Source organism: Nematostella vectensis, chromosome 12, assembly GCF_932526225.1.
Source record: "Nematostella vectensis chromosome 12, jaNemVect1.1, whole genome shotgun sequence".
Classification (NCBI taxonomy): domain Eukaryota; kingdom Metazoa; phylum Cnidaria; class Anthozoa; order Actiniaria; family Edwardsiidae; genus Nematostella; species Nematostella vectensis.
The window spans coordinates 9512715-9530615 of NC_064045.1; the positions used below are offsets into that span (position 1 = coordinate 9512715).

At 39.7% G+C, this 17901-nt stretch overlaps 2 protein-coding genes and 1 long non-coding RNA gene across 3 annotated transcripts; 2 read left to right on the forward strand and 1 right to left on the reverse strand.

Annotated features, from left to right (window-relative positions):
• Positions 1 to 297: 297 nt before the first annotated feature.
• LOC5508433 (chitobiosyldiphosphodolichol beta-mannosyltransferase) lies at positions 298 to 10032 on the reverse strand. Its single transcript, XM_048719872.1, has 14 exons — positions 9813 to 10032; positions 9603 to 9683; positions 8692 to 8798; positions 7533 to 7684; positions 7289 to 7378; positions 6470 to 6536; positions 6206 to 6255; positions 5591 to 5715; positions 4826 to 4864; positions 4611 to 4670; positions 4411 to 4521; positions 1772 to 1886; positions 1310 to 1385; positions 298 to 681 (listed from the first exon to the last, which is right to left on the reverse strand). The coding sequence occupies exons 1-14, from the start codon at positions 9997 to 9999 to the stop codon at positions 553 to 555; spliced, it is 1389 nt and encodes a 462-aa protein (XP_048575829.1). The 5' UTR covers positions 10000 to 10032; the 3' UTR covers positions 298 to 552.
• Positions 10033 to 10087: 55 nt separating this feature from the next.
• Positions 10088 to 11191, forward strand: LOC116615528. The gene is made up of 2 exons (XR_004294978.2): positions 10088 to 10429; positions 10998 to 11191. It is a non-coding gene; the product is annotated as an uncharacterized LOC116615528 (long non-coding RNA).
• A 986-nt stretch (positions 11192 to 12177) lies between these two features.
• Positions 12178 to 15964, forward strand: LOC5508436 (IQ domain-containing protein K). Its single transcript, XM_032377199.2, has 6 exons — positions 12178 to 12620; positions 12966 to 13063; positions 13929 to 13981; positions 14181 to 14258; positions 14757 to 14898; positions 15211 to 15964. Exons 1-6 carry the CDS (start codon positions 12197 to 12199, stop codon positions 15358 to 15360), a joined length of 945 nt encoding a protein of 314 aa, XP_032233090.2. The 5' UTR covers positions 12178 to 12196; the 3' UTR covers positions 15361 to 15964.
• The last annotated feature ends 1937 nt before the right edge of the window (positions 15965 to 17901 follow it).

A 17901-nucleotide genomic window follows, 5' to 3' on the forward strand; every position in this document is an offset into this window, starting at 1 on the left:
ACAGGTGTCGATGATGAGAAAGTATATGGTAATTACCTTGCTGACAAATAAACATATAAAATGCAATTTTCGTTCATTTAATTATTGGAATACATTTAAACTTGGAAATAAAAAAAATAAAAAATTTCAACTCGGAATTTAAAAAAAAAAAACTAAAAAAATTTGGGAATATAATACAGCTAATGCATTTGCTCAGCGCCCACATTCAGCTTGCCGCATTGAATAAGCGCCCTCCTTCAAATAAGCCCCCCTTCCCCATGACCGAATGACTGCCCGAATACAAGACTTGTACTCACAACAAGTTACATTTTTTTTTATTATCGAACAATGAAAGAAGAGTACAGAACTATTTGTTGTTTCCTTTTTTTTACTATTCGATGATTTAGCTTGGTATTCTTTTCTAACAACTGGAATTGGTTATTCCTATAGCAAAGTCCAGGTTGCAAAAAAAATATAAGCGTATGGTATGTTTCGAGATTTATAAATATTTTTCTAGATTTCCTGTGCTTCTTTGGCCGTGAAGTGCTGGGCACAAATCTACTTAAATTCGTGTTATCTACGGATGACCGGAAGAACAACTTGGTTCCAAGTTTCCTCCCATCTGATTTGCTGAAATTCCTTGAGGTTTTGTCGAAATTCCTGAAGCTTGGTATTCTTGACCGGAAAGTTTTTAAGTAATTCCTAAAATACCAAGGAAAAAAACGATATACTCAAGGTTTTGTGATTCACTTATGCTTCTGGGTTGGGATGACCGCTCAATGATTACAGTAGTAAATAATAATATCATCTCAAATCATAGTTAATTAGGCTCAAATCAACAAATAATTGTATGGCTTTAGTTGATCGTACGGAATACCCGAGAAGAGAGAATTGAGGGAAAAACCTGGACCTGGGGATACATAGCTAAACAATGATTCAATACGTGTATTGGCGGTTTGTAATTTCTTTTTATCCCCCCCCCTCCACACAAGCACACTAAACAACAACAACAACAACAACAACAGCAGCAGCCTCTAAATAATGTTAGAGGTTACATACATTAGAGGCCAATATTACACTGATCAACTCATTGAATTGATGAGTCGCAGACCTGTCGCTGGGAGAGGGGGTTCGTTTACCAATTTTGCGTACCAATTTATCTTAGGTAGCTCGTCCTAGCTCGCAATGGTGTTTCATAAGAGCGGATGACCTTTCAGTCCAGGATGGGAGTGTGGTTTTTCCGAACCCCCTAAGAACCTCCCCCCCTGGATACCTGGATACCCTGGATACCTTGAGCTGGAAACTTTGAAGAGTGTAACACAGCATTTACCTCTATCTGTTGTGTGAGCTGTTTGCTGTCCTTAAATACCAATCCATTTTCATTGTGCTTGACTAATTCATGTAAGCTGATAAAAAAGAAAGTTGTTACAAAAGACACAGACATAAAGTTATTACTGTTCTCCTGCATGACATATGTATGTCATCATTAATAAATGTTCAGAATTATGTGGTTATGTGTCCGGAGTAATCTCAATCTCATTGATGCCCAAATTTACCAGGTGAAATGAATTGCACAAACATGTCAACATCTAAATTTACCCGTTGAAATGAATTGTACAAACAGGTCGACAACCAAATTTGCTAGTTTACAACTAAATTTACCAGTTGAGATGAATTGCACAAACACGTCGACAACAAAAATTTACCAGTTTAAATGAATTGCAAAATCACGTCGACAACTAAATTTACCAGTTGAAATGAATTGTACAAAAATGTTGAAAACTGAATTTACCAGTTGAAATGAATTGCACAAACTGGGAGACCACTTCCAAACATGTCGACGACTTTCATAGGAAGATCCAGACCAGATGAGGACTTGTGTAGACAGACACCGAAATCTGCAGAGCCTTTTAAACCAAACGATTGTCTTGTTACTTTTTATCACAACAAATCAAACAAATCAAATCAATCTCTTATCACAACACAACAAATCTTGGTGGTGTGGTAGGTGTTATGATTGTGATAGAGTGGTGGTTGTGTTAGTAAAGCAGGCCCGTAGCCAGGGGGGGTTCGGACGAACCCCCCCTCCCCACCCGGCTTGAAGGTCCGCTCAGACTTAACAAAAAAAAACGTTGGCTGGATATACCGTGCACACTAATATGTCTTTAAAATGACTATAAAAATCTTTTTAAAATAATTATCTTTATTATTTTCGTTATATGTTAAAAGGCAACCTATTAATAACATTTTAAATACAAGATTGAACTTATTTGGAGTATTGATTGCCTAATGTTGTAAGGCAAGGAGAGGGGTATACTGGAAATTTGGTCCTCTGAAATGGAAAAACGAACCACCCCGCTCAAAATCCTGGCTACGGGCCTGTGAAGGTGATGTTTTTGGTGGTAATGTTGGTAGGGGTAGCAGTGATGGTATTGGTGATAGGGGTGATGATAGTATGGGCATTAATATGGTGATTGTATTGTAGGTGGTGATGGCCAGAGTAGTGGTGCCAGTGCTAGTATTGATGGTCTACTAGTAGCTGTAGGGCTGGTGGTGGTGGTGATAGTGATCGTAGGTGTGTTAATGGTGGCTGTATTGGTGGTGGCCGGGGTGATAACATTGGTGCTAGTATTGATGGTCTACAAGTAGCTGTAGGGCTGGTGGTGGTGGTCATGGTGATCGTAGATGTGTTAATATTATGGTGGCTGTATTGGTGGTGGCCGGGGTGATAACATTGGTGTTAGTATTGATGGTCTACTAGTAGCTGTAGGGCTGGTGGTGGTCATGGTGATCGTAGATGTGTTGATATTATGGTGGCTGTATTGGTGGTGGCCGGGGTGATAACATTGGTGCTAGTATTGATGGTCTACTAGTAGCTGTAGGGCTGGTGGTGGTGGTCATGGTGATCGTAGGTGTGTTAATATTATGGTGACTGTATTGGTGGTGGCCGGTGGGGGGGGGGGGGGGTGATGACATTGGTGCTAGTATTGATGGTCTACTAGTCGCTGTAGGGCTGGTGGTGGTGATAGTGATCGTAGATGTGTTAATATTATATGGTGGCTGTATTGGTGGTGGCCGGGGTGATGACATTGGTGCTAGTATTGATGGTCTACAAGTAGCTGTAGGGCTGGTGGTGGTGGTCATGGTGATCGTAGATGTGTTAATATTATGGTGGCTGTATTGGTGGTGGCCGGGGTGATAACATTGGTGTTAGTATTGATGGTCTACTAGTAGCTGTAGGGCTGGTGGTGGTGGTCATGGTGATCGTAGATGTGTTAATATTATGGTGGCTGTATTGGTGGTGGCCGGGGTGATGGCATTGGTGCTAGTATTGATGGTTATGCTTCTAGTAGCTGTAGGGCTGGTGGTGGTGGTCATGGTGATCGTAGATGTGTTAATATTATGGTGGCTGTATTGGTGGTGGCCGGGGTGATAACATTGGTGCTAGTATTGATGGTCTACAAGTAGCTGTAGGGCTGGTGGTGGTGGTCATGGTGATCGTAGGTGTGTTGATATTATATGGTGGCTGTATTGGTGGTGGCCGGGGTGATAACATTGGTGCTAGTATTGATGGTTATGCTTCTAGTAGTTGTAGGGCTGGTGGTGGTGGTGATGGTGATCGTAGATGTACTAATATATGGTGACTGTATTGGTGATGGCCGGGGTGATGGCATTGGTGGAAGTGGCAGTCATATTAGTGAGGGTAATGGTGATAGGAGATGGTATTTGTGCTGGTGGAGGAGTGGCAGTGATGCTGATGGTATTGGTGGTAGTTGGTGGTAGTTAGTAATGGTGGTGATTTTAGTGATGGTAATGTTGGTAGGAGTGGTGGTGATGGCAGAGGTGGGAAGGGAGTGGGTTCAGGTATTGGTGGTTAAAGCGGTGATGGTATTGGCGGTAGAGGTGGTGGTGATGTAGATGGTATTGGTGGTGTTAGTGGTGATGTTGGTAGTGGTAGGGATGGTGGCGATGGTGATAGTAGGGGTGTTGATTTAGTGCTTGTATTGTTGGCAGTGGTGGCCAGGGTAGTGGTTGGGTTGATGGTATTGGTGGTAGTGGCAGTGATGTTAGAGTGGGTAATGATGGTAGGGGATGGTATTTGTGGTAGAAGTGGTACAGTAGTTGGAATGGATTGTGCTGGTAGCTGTTTTAATGATAGTAGGTAGTGTTAATAATGGGGGTGATAGAGGGGATGGTGTGTTTTGTTGTTGTTTGCTGGTGGTGGGGGAGGCAATAAAGGCATTGGTTTGTTTGCTGTTGGTCTGTCACAGTGAATTTGCTATTGTAGCTCAATCTTTTCTTTCTGGTTCATGACCCTGGGGGTTTAAAAAGAGGATGGGTCTATACCCTAGATACATAGCACAATGAATACCTAACCCAGAAAAAAACACACAAGAAAAGTGATGTTGACAATGGTCTGTGAGGCATCACCTAGTAACTTGGGGTAGTCCTCAGGATCCAGCCAAGGTGTGCATATTGACACATGCTTAAGATTCTTCTCCGAAATAAGCTTCTTATAGTAATCCTTTTGCTGTCCCTTTCCTGTGGAGTAAACACATAAAAAGGTGATGTTAACAATCAAATTAGTGGCAGTGCAGCAACCAGCTGTAAACAAGACCTTTTTTACGCACCTGTTATAGCACAAAGTAAATTTGGTAGGCCCTTCTCCTTTTCTACACTTCTCTCATAACCTTCAAAAACAATATAAATGTGATAAAAGATTGTAACACTTCATAAGACATTATCTAGGAATACTATACTTTTCCACTCGCTTTGGGACTCTCAGAGAGGACTATTAGAAAGTCTACTTGGTGTAGATAGAAAGACTAGTTGGTCTGTGAATTACCTTCTAAAGCGTCCAGTAAAATAGAGAAGTCTTCATCCTCTGGAAAAGAAGATAAATTTATTTCCTGCACAACATTCAACGTACAGGAGATAGGACAAAATAGTAAAGGAATGGTCCATTCTTAGCATGTATACAGGTCTGGAAGCACACATGCAGTTTACAGAGCACAATATGTTAGTGTAAGAGTTGCAGCTCTACTGAATAGTAGATTATCTATTGTTGGGGATTAGGCGGTTGGGACGGGAAAGGACGGATGTGTCTTTTAGAGAGGTGCAAAAGAGGACTGATAAGGAAAGAATAAACTGGGGTGGATCCAGAAGTTCCAATACATAAGGGGGGCCGAAGCAAGGGTTTCAAGGAAGGAGGGGGCTAGATTTATAGTTCTCTGTGGATTTTCTTATATTTAATTACCCTTACAATGACCAAAGACTAGCATTGTTTGGGGTAATTAGGTTTATTGACAACAGAACATAGAGTAAAACATTACAAAGCTGCCAATAAACATGAAAAGCAGACCTGGGAGGGTGGGTGGGTAAAAATGACCAAGTCAGTGAACTGTCCAGCAGGTAACAGAACATGACTCCAACTGACGCTGATATGCCTGTGACTTGACTAGCTATATGGGCTTGTGCCTTATTTGGTCATAATTACATATTATCACCTTATGGTAATTATAAACACATGTTATTTCTAAAGCCAGATATCTGAAAATAGAGGGGCCCTAGATCTACCCCTGAAAAAGGGACAAAAGGCCATCACCCTCACCTGTCCAGCTTGTGCTACTGACAATGAGGGCAGGTCTGTCTTCCCTTTGATGGATGCTGCCTTTATTTGTCTTGACTGTCATAGCAGATACTTCTTCCACTACTTTCTCAGCAAACTCTGGAAGACTAAGGGAAATAAATCAACACAAAGTTGAAATGTTAAGTCTTGTGCCTTCTGAAAACAGAGCAGTTTAGAGAAAAAAAATATTCTTCGGCTAGAAGACTTGAATTGACAAAGAAACTGAGTTACTTTATAGCTGATAGAAAGCTGATTGATTAATTGGTCATGTAGGTGACTGAGTGACTGACCAATTGTTTGCGTTGTTATTTTATACCACTATGACTAGAAAAACTACAAGACAAGTTGTAGAATAACTAGATGGTCTGGTAGGCATGGTGGGATCAGTGATTAATAAATCGACACATACTGTAGGTCAAATTGTGTGAAAACAGAGAACTTTCAGTTACATAGCAAGCATTAACCTATCGTTTTGACATTACAGCTAAACTACTGAACTCTGTTTTCACAGAGGTGTTAAATGTACCATTTCAACCTTGCATTAATTTATTTCAACCTATGATGTAATAGTTATAACAACAAAACATTTCGTTTTACCTTTTTGTTTGTCCAAAGACAGGGTAGTCTGAAGAAAGCTTCATAAATAGCTAAAAAAGGCACCAGAAGATACAAATAAGGCATCTTATACTAGTGATACATTTTTTCAGTATTGATATCAGCTACAGTACTCTCGTCAAACTTATGGGATGCCTGGGTTAATGGTATAGGCACATTTTACACACCCAAAATGATTCTTAGGACAAGTATTATGAGACTTTTATAGGAAGTCACCAAACAGAGCCACTTACTGTATCTACTCACCTTGTGTTGTGACATTACATCTGTGGGTTTGAACCTTTCAGGAGGCCGATCATAAAGGGTGGATGCTCTAAAAGAAAAACAGAGTCAGATTTTCTCACAAAAGTCGCCATTTACCCAAAAAAAGCCATCCCCATTTTGAATAAGTAAAAGGTCTTGAAGGACATTATTTGTTGGGCTAAGTAGTGTAAAGGATGTGGTAATCAAATTAAGTGATTCCAGATGATGTCTGAAATCTAGTCTAGGTCAGGTCAGATTGCTTTTTGCAAAAGACAGGGTCCCTTCGTTGCCTATGAACCCTGTCATCTTGGACAAGGATTGTAAGTCAGAGGTCCCATATCTGGAGACATGCTCACATAACCTATGTGGAGAATAGGTGCCAAAATGGATGTTGCCAATCTTGTCTTGAAAAAGTAGAGGATGAGCTTCACTTTGTAGTGCATTTTGAACTACAAAGCAATTAAGCAATTAAGTCACAATTAAGAACACAGTTTTTTTAAAAAGCAGATCTAGGGGGTTTCAATATACTGTAGCCTTAAAATTGGAAATGCAAACGTTTGCTCTGATATTCAACCCTCAGTCAAAAATATCAAAGGAGGTATATTTAGCCCCTGTTTTCAATTAAGAAATAACAAATCGGGTAAGGACTGAAAGTCTGAAGTCTCTGATAGTAATATTCATGTGGGGGGCAGGGGGATGGGGGGAGGAGGCTTAAAAGATGTGGAAGGGATGGGGGCTTAAAAAAAAGGGGGGAGGGAGGGGGGCTTAAAAGAGGGAGGGGAGGGTGAATAGCATTTTATGCAACTTAGATGAAGTACATACGTTATACACCAGTTGTTCTGGAGGTCCTCCCTCATGGCTTCTGTGACACAAAAGTTCCCAGAAGCCATTTTGCCGAAGCATTGCTCATACCTGACAAGAAGAATCAGTAAAACAGTTTAAATTGAAAATGATTACTCTATCATGATCAAAGCAGGAGACCTGGTTTAAAGCACTACTTTTTATCGCATAACAATTTGAGAATTTAGGCAACAAGTAGAAAAGAAATGTATTTAAAATTATTTACCATTTAGCGATTCTAACCAAGAGATGGTCAGGTGTCCCTACACCTAGTGCGAGGATGGTATAACCAAAGTTGTGCCAGTCAATCAGCAGCTTGCAGTTACATAACAAGCTAACGAGCCAAGCGACTGCTAATGATGGGATAGCTGGAGGATTCTGAATACAAACACACTCTAGAGATCAGCGATCTCGTAAGCTGGTCCTGTCATATAATCTATTTCAGGGTAATAATGTAGTGTCCTTTCTGGTAGTTATATATCCAAAGAAGGTTGCACCCAGATAATCTATGTGTTGTAACCTGAAGTGCTCAGATTCGAACGAACCCCCCCCCCCCCCCCCACCCGGCTTGAAGGTCCGCTCAGAGCAAACAAAAATATATAACGTTTGGCTGGAGATATACTGTGCACATCAATATGTCTTTAAAATAGCTATAAAAACCTTTTTTTATAATAATTATCTTTATTATTATCGCTATATGTTAAAAAGTACCCTATTAATAACATTTTTAATACAAGGTTGATTGCTTGATGTAATAAGGCGAGGAGAGGGGTATACCGGAAATTTGGTCCGCTGAAATGGGAAAATGAACCACCCCGCTCAAAATCCTGGCTATGGGCCTGGTGCTTCATAGGTATCAAATAAAAAGAAAAATAAGCATAAATTAAAACAAGCTCAGGTTTAAAAAGCTTTAGTATTCTTGTTATTCTTGCCTTTTACCAACCTCCATAATTTCATAGATCTTAAATTTATGTAATTCAATTTTTATTTTCGTTTTAGAAGTCTTATTGTTTGTAATTTGTTGGGAAAGAATTTCAATTGGGGCTTACGCCCTGTTTTCTTCTCCCGTCACATTGTTTCTTATTTTCTTTATTTTGTTTATTTCCTATTGTAAACCGTAGTATTGTTTTTTGTGTGACAAAGCCAATAAACTAAACTAAACTTAAATTATGTACCTCTAAATGTTCACATGGCATGAAGAGACCAGGATTCAGCCATTTATATGTTACCCATGAGCAACTACGGGTTATGATACATTTATTTTTGGGTGCAACCTTAATTGAATTAGGTGTATATCAAACTATCTTTATTTTCACCTCTCATTTAAATAGCCTCTGGCATGCAAAATACTTTACCCACAGAAGTCACAGTAACTATAACTGTACCTGAACAAGGATGTGAGAGCAGTTTATTGCTGAACTAAAAAGTATCACAAACAGCTGAACAGACTGAAAAACAGCCTTTACAGCATAGTAGAGAAGTCTAGGCAGATCTGAAAAAAAGATAGATAAAGAAGTCAGGGCCATGGCACTGAGGGCATGTGCCCCCTCCCCCCCAATATTTTCACAAATTATAATGAAATGACCAGTAAGGGTGCGGCTGTGCCCCCCATTGTTTTCTGTCTTTCTGTTGTGCCCCCCCCCCCAATAATTTGAGGCCTGCTATTATACGGCTATTATAATGTAGGGTATAATGTGTCAAAGGGTCATCTTTACCCTAGAAATCTTGAATAAGTAAGAGGACATGAAATATTTGCTCAAAGTAGTCTGCCCCAATTATGATGGCAGTACAGGGGAAGATATCTAGCTTTCACTGAAGGGGAGGAGGGTTTGCTCAGTGATAAAGGGAGATAATTATTTTTTGTTACATTTGACTTTCTGACTTGCACAGAAAGAAATACCTAAGAAATGTGCACCAAACAGGGTGTCTCTGTAGTAGGAAACACTTTTTGACATAATTCTAACTTATCTATTTTCTGGCTGGTGAAAGAGATGTAGGGGAATGCACCTCTAAGGAATGCTCTTTGTGGCATCTTTATAACTAGGGTATTGCTGACAGTAATGATGATGATGATGATAATGATGGTGATGATTGTGATGATGATGATAATACTGTTGCTGATAATGATTACTATTTTGATGATGATGATGATGATGATAATACTGTTGCTGATAATGATTACTATTTTGATGATGATGATGATGATGATGATGATGATGATGATGATGATGATGATGATGATGATGATGATGAGATAATGATACAAGACTGAGATTGCAAAAGTACAGATACTCACATGTTAAGAAACCTGGGAAGTCCCCAATCCTAATCAATTTAATTTTGTCATGCTTGAGAATTTCCTTTAGTGGACTCGACCCTAAATAGGAAAAAACATTATACAGATCAACCGAAACTCACTAACCAAACAGAAATAAGACAAATATTGCTAAAATTACCCACGAAATAAAATTTATTTCCACCTTTAACAGTGAATCCTAGACTTTACCTCCAAAACCAACTAAGTCGACAGCATAACCAGCCATAGCGCACGATAGCGCATGATTTTGCATGCGAGGACTCCGTCCAACATCTCCAAGCACTAAAACGCACACCCTATTTTTCTTACCGGTCCTCAGATACAAAATTAATAGCAAAATGAACCCTAGAAATATTGCCGCAATACTCCAAAACATTTTAAGTGATTTTAGAAGTCTGAGCCTGTGATTTGCACAGCGGTGTCGAAGACAAAAAAAAGCCCGTATGGACTTGTGGGTAAGCTATCCCATGATTCCTCCTCCTACCGCCATCTTGTTTCGTCCGCTGGCTTTCCAACAAAACCGGCGAACTTTGACAAGATTTTACAGCATTTAGACGCATTCTGAGAAAGGAGCAAACTCCAAGAGGTAAAGATGACGAGTTTTGGAGAAACGAAGTTGAAGAATGCCGGTGATTACGTGGTCCGTAACGCTTCCTTGGAGAATATGTGGCGAGGAATGAGTCGTGTATGGAACAGCTACCGGGCCAAGTACGTTACTTGCAAGAATGCACGTATGACACCATTCTGGCACGCTGTCTTCGTTGCTGCTGCTCTTAACTACGCTATTGAATACAATCATCTCAAAGGTTAGTGTCTGCTCTAATTAATGTGTTGAACTGTTAGACGTCAAGTACTTTACACGGTCATCTTAGCTTGGATGGCGTTCTTGTTTTTGCCAAATCCGATTAATTGCGGGGACTCATTCTTGAACATATTTACAGATGTTGTTCATGGTCTTCTAATCTTATAAATATAACATTGGGGTATATGTAGCATGGGTTCCCAAGGGGGGGGGGGGGGGGGGGGGGGGGGGGGGTGGACTCTCCAGAAGAGTAGACAAGGGTGATCGTCACATCTTTGAGGGTATATTTCGACCAACTGCTATCCCTTAGGGGGTGATGAAGGATCTTCCCAATTTTCCTATCTCTAAGGGTAAAAAATTTGACCAACTGCTATTCCTAAGGGGGTGTTTAACATTTTTTTTTCGATTCTGTTATCTCTTAGGGTAAAAAAATTCAACCAATTGCTAATCTTAAGGGGGTGTTTAAAATCAATTTTGGTGGCGATCATCCCTATCTGTTTTTATTTGAGTACCCCTCACCCCCACCCCTGGGCATGGCTTGCTCTCATCATTTGAACCTTCTCACTTCACAGATCATGCAAGAATGAGGAAGTACCATTGAGGTCCTGTGTAACCTGCTGTTTGCCATGTGTTGTGCTCTGGTGTGCTTTGGGAAGATTTCAAGGACTTTTTCATATACCCACTCTATGATGGTGAAATAGCAGGACTTGGAGACTTCTTTTTTGTAAATGATTGTGTTAAATGAATATACTTACCATTCTTTGAAGTTGTGATTGCTTTATGTGTCTTCGTCCTTACTGGGACCTTGTCACAAACCACCCATTGCCAGATCAGCTTGCGAGGGGCAATTATTATATTTAAAGTTTAAAGTTTGATAGATAGATGTGTTTATTTTAACCACTTGCAGCATACAACTGAATTACTGAATTACTAATTTAGAAAACTAGAGATCTAAAGTGCTGCATAGTTTTCTAAAGCTCACTTGCTTGTAAAGGAAAATAGCTACTGTTTTTTTTTTATGTGTTTCCCTGGGAAAATATACACTTCAACCCTGCTAAGAGAGGTGGTGCCCCAGTGTTTGCTGCTATCGCACATGTATTTGCAATTTTCCTACTTGCATTGTTTTAATTTGTTCAATAAATTAATAAGCAAAAGCCAGGGACATGAAGCAGCAAGCAAACTAGTTGAAAATAGCCAGTATATCAGGTGCAAGGGGCTGGGTAAAAAGGAAGATGTGTGCACCTTGAAAGAAGGAAAAAAGGAAGAGCTTCTAAGTCTTTTTCCCCCTTCACCACATCATGCACATGGTTTATGAAATCTTAAGCTATTAGGGCGAGTAGTTTGCAAGCTATGTTGTTGAGTTTCCCCAAATAGCTTGGAATTTCAGCCAGACTACATTGAAGACACAAACAATCAACTGCAAATATTCTGAAGATTTCTTTTTCATAGTAGAAAGAACAGCTCATTTTAATTAACTCAATATTTTTCATACAAGCTAAGAGTAACAACATAGGGTGACCACACACTGTGAACATGGGATTCCTGTGGTCTCTTAATGTAAAAACAACATAAGTGTACATTCCAAAAGGCGATAAGATATATTTGCTCAATAGGGTTTTCGTGCAATTTACAAGTCTCGAAATTATCACGTAAATATAATGTTTTAGGTGATGTTTTTTTTTTGCCTAGACCTGAAAATTCTAAATACCCAAAGAAAATTCGAGCTAATGGGATACCTGTGGTATACTAGGTCGTCTCTCTTTCGTTACCAATGACGACAACACAAAATGGCGGACGCTTGAGCTATCATAAACACATACGTTTTTACGCTAAAAACTCGTCAAATATGTACGTCCCAGCATGTAGCCCTTCTTCTTCAATATTCAGTGAGATGCTGGAACTTAATGCACAGCGTTATGTTAGCAAAAGAGACGATTTTGACGACGAAATAACCCGAGAAGAGAACTATAACGCAGCGAAAAGCTCGCCTGTCTTCGTCGGCCGTTATGGCCACAAGTTGACTGATTCCTCCGGTGATGCTGTGATGGATGGCGACGATGGTTTCTCGACTCGCTCGTCGTTTTTACCAGACTTCGATGCATCCACAACACACCCGGCAGCCTACGGTTACGTTTTGCTGGACAAGAAACCGCCCGTTGTTAAGGAAGCAACTCCCCTTCCAAACCCCAAAGAATGTAAGAGTTACAGTTTAATATTATGTGTCACGACATGTTATGGACATTTCTCAGTTGTGTATGATATTTTGATCTAAGTTCAGAGCAGCATTGATAAACATGAAAGCATGAAAGGCACCGGGGAGGTACTCTTTTAAATATACATTAGACAGTCCCCCCCCCCCGCCCAATTGGGAGGGGATGGAAAGGTTCTTCTTTTAGTGCGTTTTACTGTAAGCGATGAATGATATTTTCTTGATTCCCCCTTTTTTTGTGGGTACACCTATTATCACTGGCTATATTATACAGTATTTACTGTATGTAGTAAATGATCAAGCTAATATCAAAAATATGTTTTCTCTCTAGGTAGCCCTAGAGAATACTTGGGAGCCTATATTTTCCCTACGCTTCTACCTGGACTTGAGAAAATGCTTGGGGCTGCAAAAGAGAACAAGGTTTTTGAGGTATTGTACAAGTTTTAATCAGTAATTAATAATGTGTGCTTTTAATTACTGTGAATGCCCATTTTAGTCCCTGTTGCCCATTTTTTTAGAGTTATGAGGGGGGATGCTAATTCAAAGCAGCCACATATATTTGAAGCGTGCTACTGTATTTCAAAATATATACTTCAAATTTATAAGAGTAATTGTTATATCTCTTTATTTCAAGTATTGAATTTTAAAACTCAAGCTCCCGGGGGGGGTGGGGTGGGGGGGGTTCTTCAGGGTAAACGTGATATGGGATGCTTGTCGGGCAAATTTAAAAAATTCCCCTAAAAAATACCTGTACACCAAAAATTGCTACCCTAAAAAATACCCTAGAGGCCCTGAAAAATACCAATTCTAGGAGAAAAGCCTATTTTTTTTTTCTCGGATACCCCGTAAAAAAATACCTGAGGCCCAATTTTGACCCCTAAAAAATAAGACAAGCATCCCTATCAGGTCGACATAGGAAGAACCCCCCAGGCTCAAGCTACTGTTAACCCTAAAACTAAAACAACTCCAGGAAATAGTTCAGTATTATTGGATTACTTGTGGCTGATAAATATGGGGAAAGGGCGCTTATTTGGAGGGGAAGCTTATTTAATTTTTTGCAGGTAAGAGGGAGAGGGGTTTGGACTAATTCAAAGTGGAACACTTACAGGAAGTAGGGTCCTACTGTGTACTTTGTACAATAGTCACAAAAGCAACCGTTTCTGTAGAGCTTCAGAGCTAAGAATAAATAATGAATTCTACATCTTCTTAGGTTGCTGTATGTAGAGTGCTTTTAGTAAAAATCAGCTTGACTTAGAGCTTATTCTCAACTTTCTGTTATATTTTTTTTTTTCAGAGAAGAAGAACAAAGTTCAATGCTTGTGACTTTATCACTGAGTATTTATATAGGTATGAATAATTTCCTTGTGCTGCACAACCTCATCACATCAAAACCCATGCTTATAGAAATAGTGTAGAACCTCCCTTTTAAAATCAATGTGCCATTTAATAATCCAAACTTTTAGTACTATTGTTTGTTATATGTATAATAACTGCCAGCTCCCCTATTTTGCTAATATAAGCATTTATATTTTTGATTATTTTCTAGAAATAACCCTAGGTATGACACAAGACAAGAGATGACCCTGGAGCAGATACCATTTGTGCAGAGAATCCTTGAGGAAAAGTATGTGGAAATTATTAAAAGTGCCTCTGTCTCTATAAACCATTTTCAAGATGTTGCACAGGTATCCTAAATGGCACAGGCTGGTGGACCACAGCTGATAAAAAAATGCAGACAAAGGGGAATTTGAATCCAATACTCTGCGAAAGTAGCTCTCTGGCAGCATTTTCTAAGCTTAGTCTGTAAAGTCCACTTCGTACACCATTTTAGACCAGTTAGGGCCTGCAAGTCTGTGGCATTTTTTGTGAAAACAGCCTTTGCTGATGTGTACTGTCCCATTGCAGCCCTAGGCCACCCCCCCTGTCTCTATTGCTGATATATACTGTTCCATTGCAGCCCTAGGCCACCACCCCCCCTGTCTCTTTTGCTGATATATACTGTTCTATTGAAGCCCTAGGCCACCCCTCCCTATGTCTCTATTGCTGATATGTACTGTCCCATTGCAGCCCTAGGCCACCCCTCCCTATGTCTCTATTGCTGATATGTACTGTCCCATTGCAGCCCTAGGCCACCCCTCCCTATGTCTCTATTGCTGAGTGACGAAGAGGCTTCAGTCATCATCCAGTCAGCATACAGGGGCTACCTGACCAGGAAACGCCCAGATGTCCAGGAACTCAGACAGTACCAGAAGGAAATGAGAAATGTAAGTTGGCTTGGCTTAGTGTTTAGTGTCGTGTGCAGTACCATTATCGAGTAACATAACCTTCACTCTAAAGTCCTGAACACTTCCAATATTTCAGATCCTACCTTTAATGATAAGCATGAAGAAATAATTGTTACCTGTAGAAAATCTGAACATGGTCTTTTAGATACAGGGTTTGTTTTTTAGATAGTAAAAAAATAAAACAAAAAGTGTGTGATTTGATAACTCTAATGATTTATTCTATCTTTACTGTAGCTCCCTGTAACACTATGTAAACAATGAATTCTCAATTGAATTCATCCCATATTTCAGGAGGCAGTGGATATTTTCCTGAAGGTTGAGGATTTCTGGCGGAAACACCCTGTAGATGAGCTAGTAGAGGATGATTCTGCAACAGCAGAGTCCCTTACTGAAGCCAACAGCACTCTCGCTGCCACCACTGAGGGCAGCATCTCTAACTAATGAAACATCTGCAGTAATGGTCCCTGGTTTTGAACAATTCACTTACACTGCTGGTTTAGGTCTAGGTTACCTTAGAAATGAACTATGGTTGCTATAAACCCTGAGTTCTAGACGACTTGAGCCATGGATCTCCGCAACTACCCTGCGGCCATGGTACCAGAAAGATATCTGGCTTTCAGGAGTCCTAAATGACCTTGGAATTTCTTGCAACCCCAATCACACCTTTTAAGTTTTCATTAGTTCATTAGTAAATCAAAGCTGTTGATATTGTAAATAGTAACTATTATATGTTGTTAGAATTTGAACATAGTCTCTAGACGTTAACATTTTAAACAGCTTTATGAGTTTACATACTTTCTGTTATAGCACTCTTTATGATATCTTTGTGCTATTCGCCGATTTTACAGCTCATTTTAAAGCGCCTTGCTCTGTTTTGCTTAGCTTGAAAAGCTTCTAAAAAATCGAACTGACTGTAAAGATTGAATGAGCCATTGAACATACTAAAGGGATTTTATTCCATACAATTCAGCTACCATAAGAAGTTAGCATTTTATGTACAAGTGAACAATAAATGAGAACAAATACACAAATTTGTAGCCAGTTATATTGATGAATGTTCTAAGATTGAGTTGGCTTCAGGTGAGTGTGGCACCGTACTTGGTACGTACAGTAGGGGCGATGTTACTGTACCAACAATACGCGCAAATGATAATGCCTAGTGCACACTAGCAACATATCGACATGGGCGCGCGCACTCTCATCTTTGACATTACGACATGGACATAAGAGAAAAAACATGTTTTTTTCTTTTATGTCATTATGTCCATGTCGTTATGTCGGGATAAACATAGTGCGCGCGCCCATGTCGTTGTGTTGTTATGTTGCTAGTGTGCACTAGGCATTACAAAACGTGCGTTATCAATAATCGAATTATGAGGAAACAATGAGTAATGCGTGCAAATGATAACCAAACGTGCGTCATCAATTCATCGAATTCTGAGGAAACAATGAGCAATGCGCGCAAATGATAACCAAAAGTGCGTCATCAATTTATCAAATTATAAGAAAACAATGAGTAATGCGCACAAATCATAACCAAACGTGTGTCATCAACTGGAATTTTGAGGAAACAATGAGCGCAAATGATAAACAAACGTGTCAATTGGAATTATGAGGAAGCAACGAGCAATGCGCGCTAATGATAAGCAAACATGCGTCATCAATTGGAATTATGAGGGAACAGTGAGCAATGCGCGCAAATGATAACCAAACGTGCTTTATTAATATGTCGAATTATGAGGAAACAACGAGCAATGCGCGCAAATGATAACCAAACGTGCGTCATTACTTTATCGAATTATGAGGAAACAACGAGCAATGCGCGAAAATGATAAGCAAACATGCGTCATCAATTGGAATTATGAGGGAACAATGAGCATATGCGCGCAAATGATAAGCAAACGTGTGTCATTAATTAGAATTATGAGGAAACAACGAGCAATGCACGCAAATGATAAGCAAACATGCGTCATCAATTGGAATTACGAAGAAACAATGAGCAATGGGTGCAAATGATAACCAAACGTGCGTCATTACTTTATCGAATTATGAAGAAACAACGAGCAATGCGCGCAAATGATAATCAAAAGTGCGTCATCAATTGGAATTATGAGGAAACAATGAGCAATGCGCGCAAATGATAAGCAAACGTGTGTCATTAATTAGAATTACGAGGAAACAACGAGCAATGCGCGAAAATGATAAGCAAACATGCGTCATTAATTAGAATTATGAGGAAACAACGAGCAATGCGCGCAAATGATAATCAAAAGTGCGTCATCAATTGGAATTATGAGGAAACAATGAGCAATGCGCGCAAATGATAACCAAAAGTGCGTCATCAATTGGAATTATGAGGGAACAATGAGCATATGCGCGCAAATGATAAGCAAACGTGTGTCATTAATTAGAATTATGAGGAAACAATGAGCAATGCGCGCAAATGATAACCAAAAGTGCGTCATCAATTTATCAAATTATAAGAAAACAATGAGTAATGCGCACAAATCATAACCAAACGTGTGTCATCAACTGGAATTTTGAGGAAACAATGAGCGCAAATGATAAACAAACGTGTCAATTGGAATTATGAGGAAGCAACGAGCAATGCGCGCTAATGATAAGCAAACATGCGTCATCAATTGGAATTATGAGGGAACAGTGAGCAATGCGCGCAAATGATAACCAAACGTGCGTCATGAATTAGTCGAATTATAGGAAACAATGAGCAATGGGCGCAAATGATAACCAAACGTGCTTTATTAATTTGTCGAATTATGAGGAAACAACGAGCAATGCGCGCAAATGATAACCAAACGTGCGTCATTACTTTATCGAATTATGAGGAAACAACGAGCAATGCGCGAAAATGATAAGCAAACATGCGTCATCAATTGGAATTATGAGGGAACAATGAGCATATGCGCGCAAATGATAAGCAAACGTGTGTCATTAATTAGAATTATGAGGAAACAACGAGCA

What these genes read in the sequence shown, in the direction of transcription:
- LOC5508433 (XM_048719872.1), bottom strand. Translation starts at nt 9,999, where the DNA reads ATGTTTTGGAGTATTGCGGCAATATTTCTAGGGTTCATTTTGCTATTA. An exon ending in CGACTTAGTTGGTTTTGGAG is followed by an intron (nt 9,684 to 9,812) that starts GTAAAGTCTAGG and finishes TTTCCTATTTAG; the next exon opens with GGTCGAGTCCACTAAAGGAA. An exon ending in CTTCCCAGGTTTCTTAACAT is followed by an intron (nt 8,799 to 9,602) that starts GTGAGTATCTGT and finishes TCTTTTTTTCAG; the next exon opens with ATCTGCCTAGACTTCTCTAC.
- LOC5508436 (XM_032377199.2), top strand. Translation starts at nt 12,197, where the DNA reads ATGACGACAACACAAAATGGCGGACGCTTGAGCTATCATAAACACATA. An exon ending in CCTTCCAAACCCCAAAGAAT is followed by an intron (nt 12,621 to 12,965) that starts GTAAGAGTTACA and finishes TTTTCTCTCTAG; the next exon opens with GTAGCCCTAGAGAATACTTG. An exon ending in CAGAGAATCCTTGAGGAAAA is followed by an intron (nt 14,259 to 14,756) that starts GTATGTGGAAAT and finishes GTCCCATTGCAG; the next exon opens with CCCTAGGCCACCCCTCCCTA.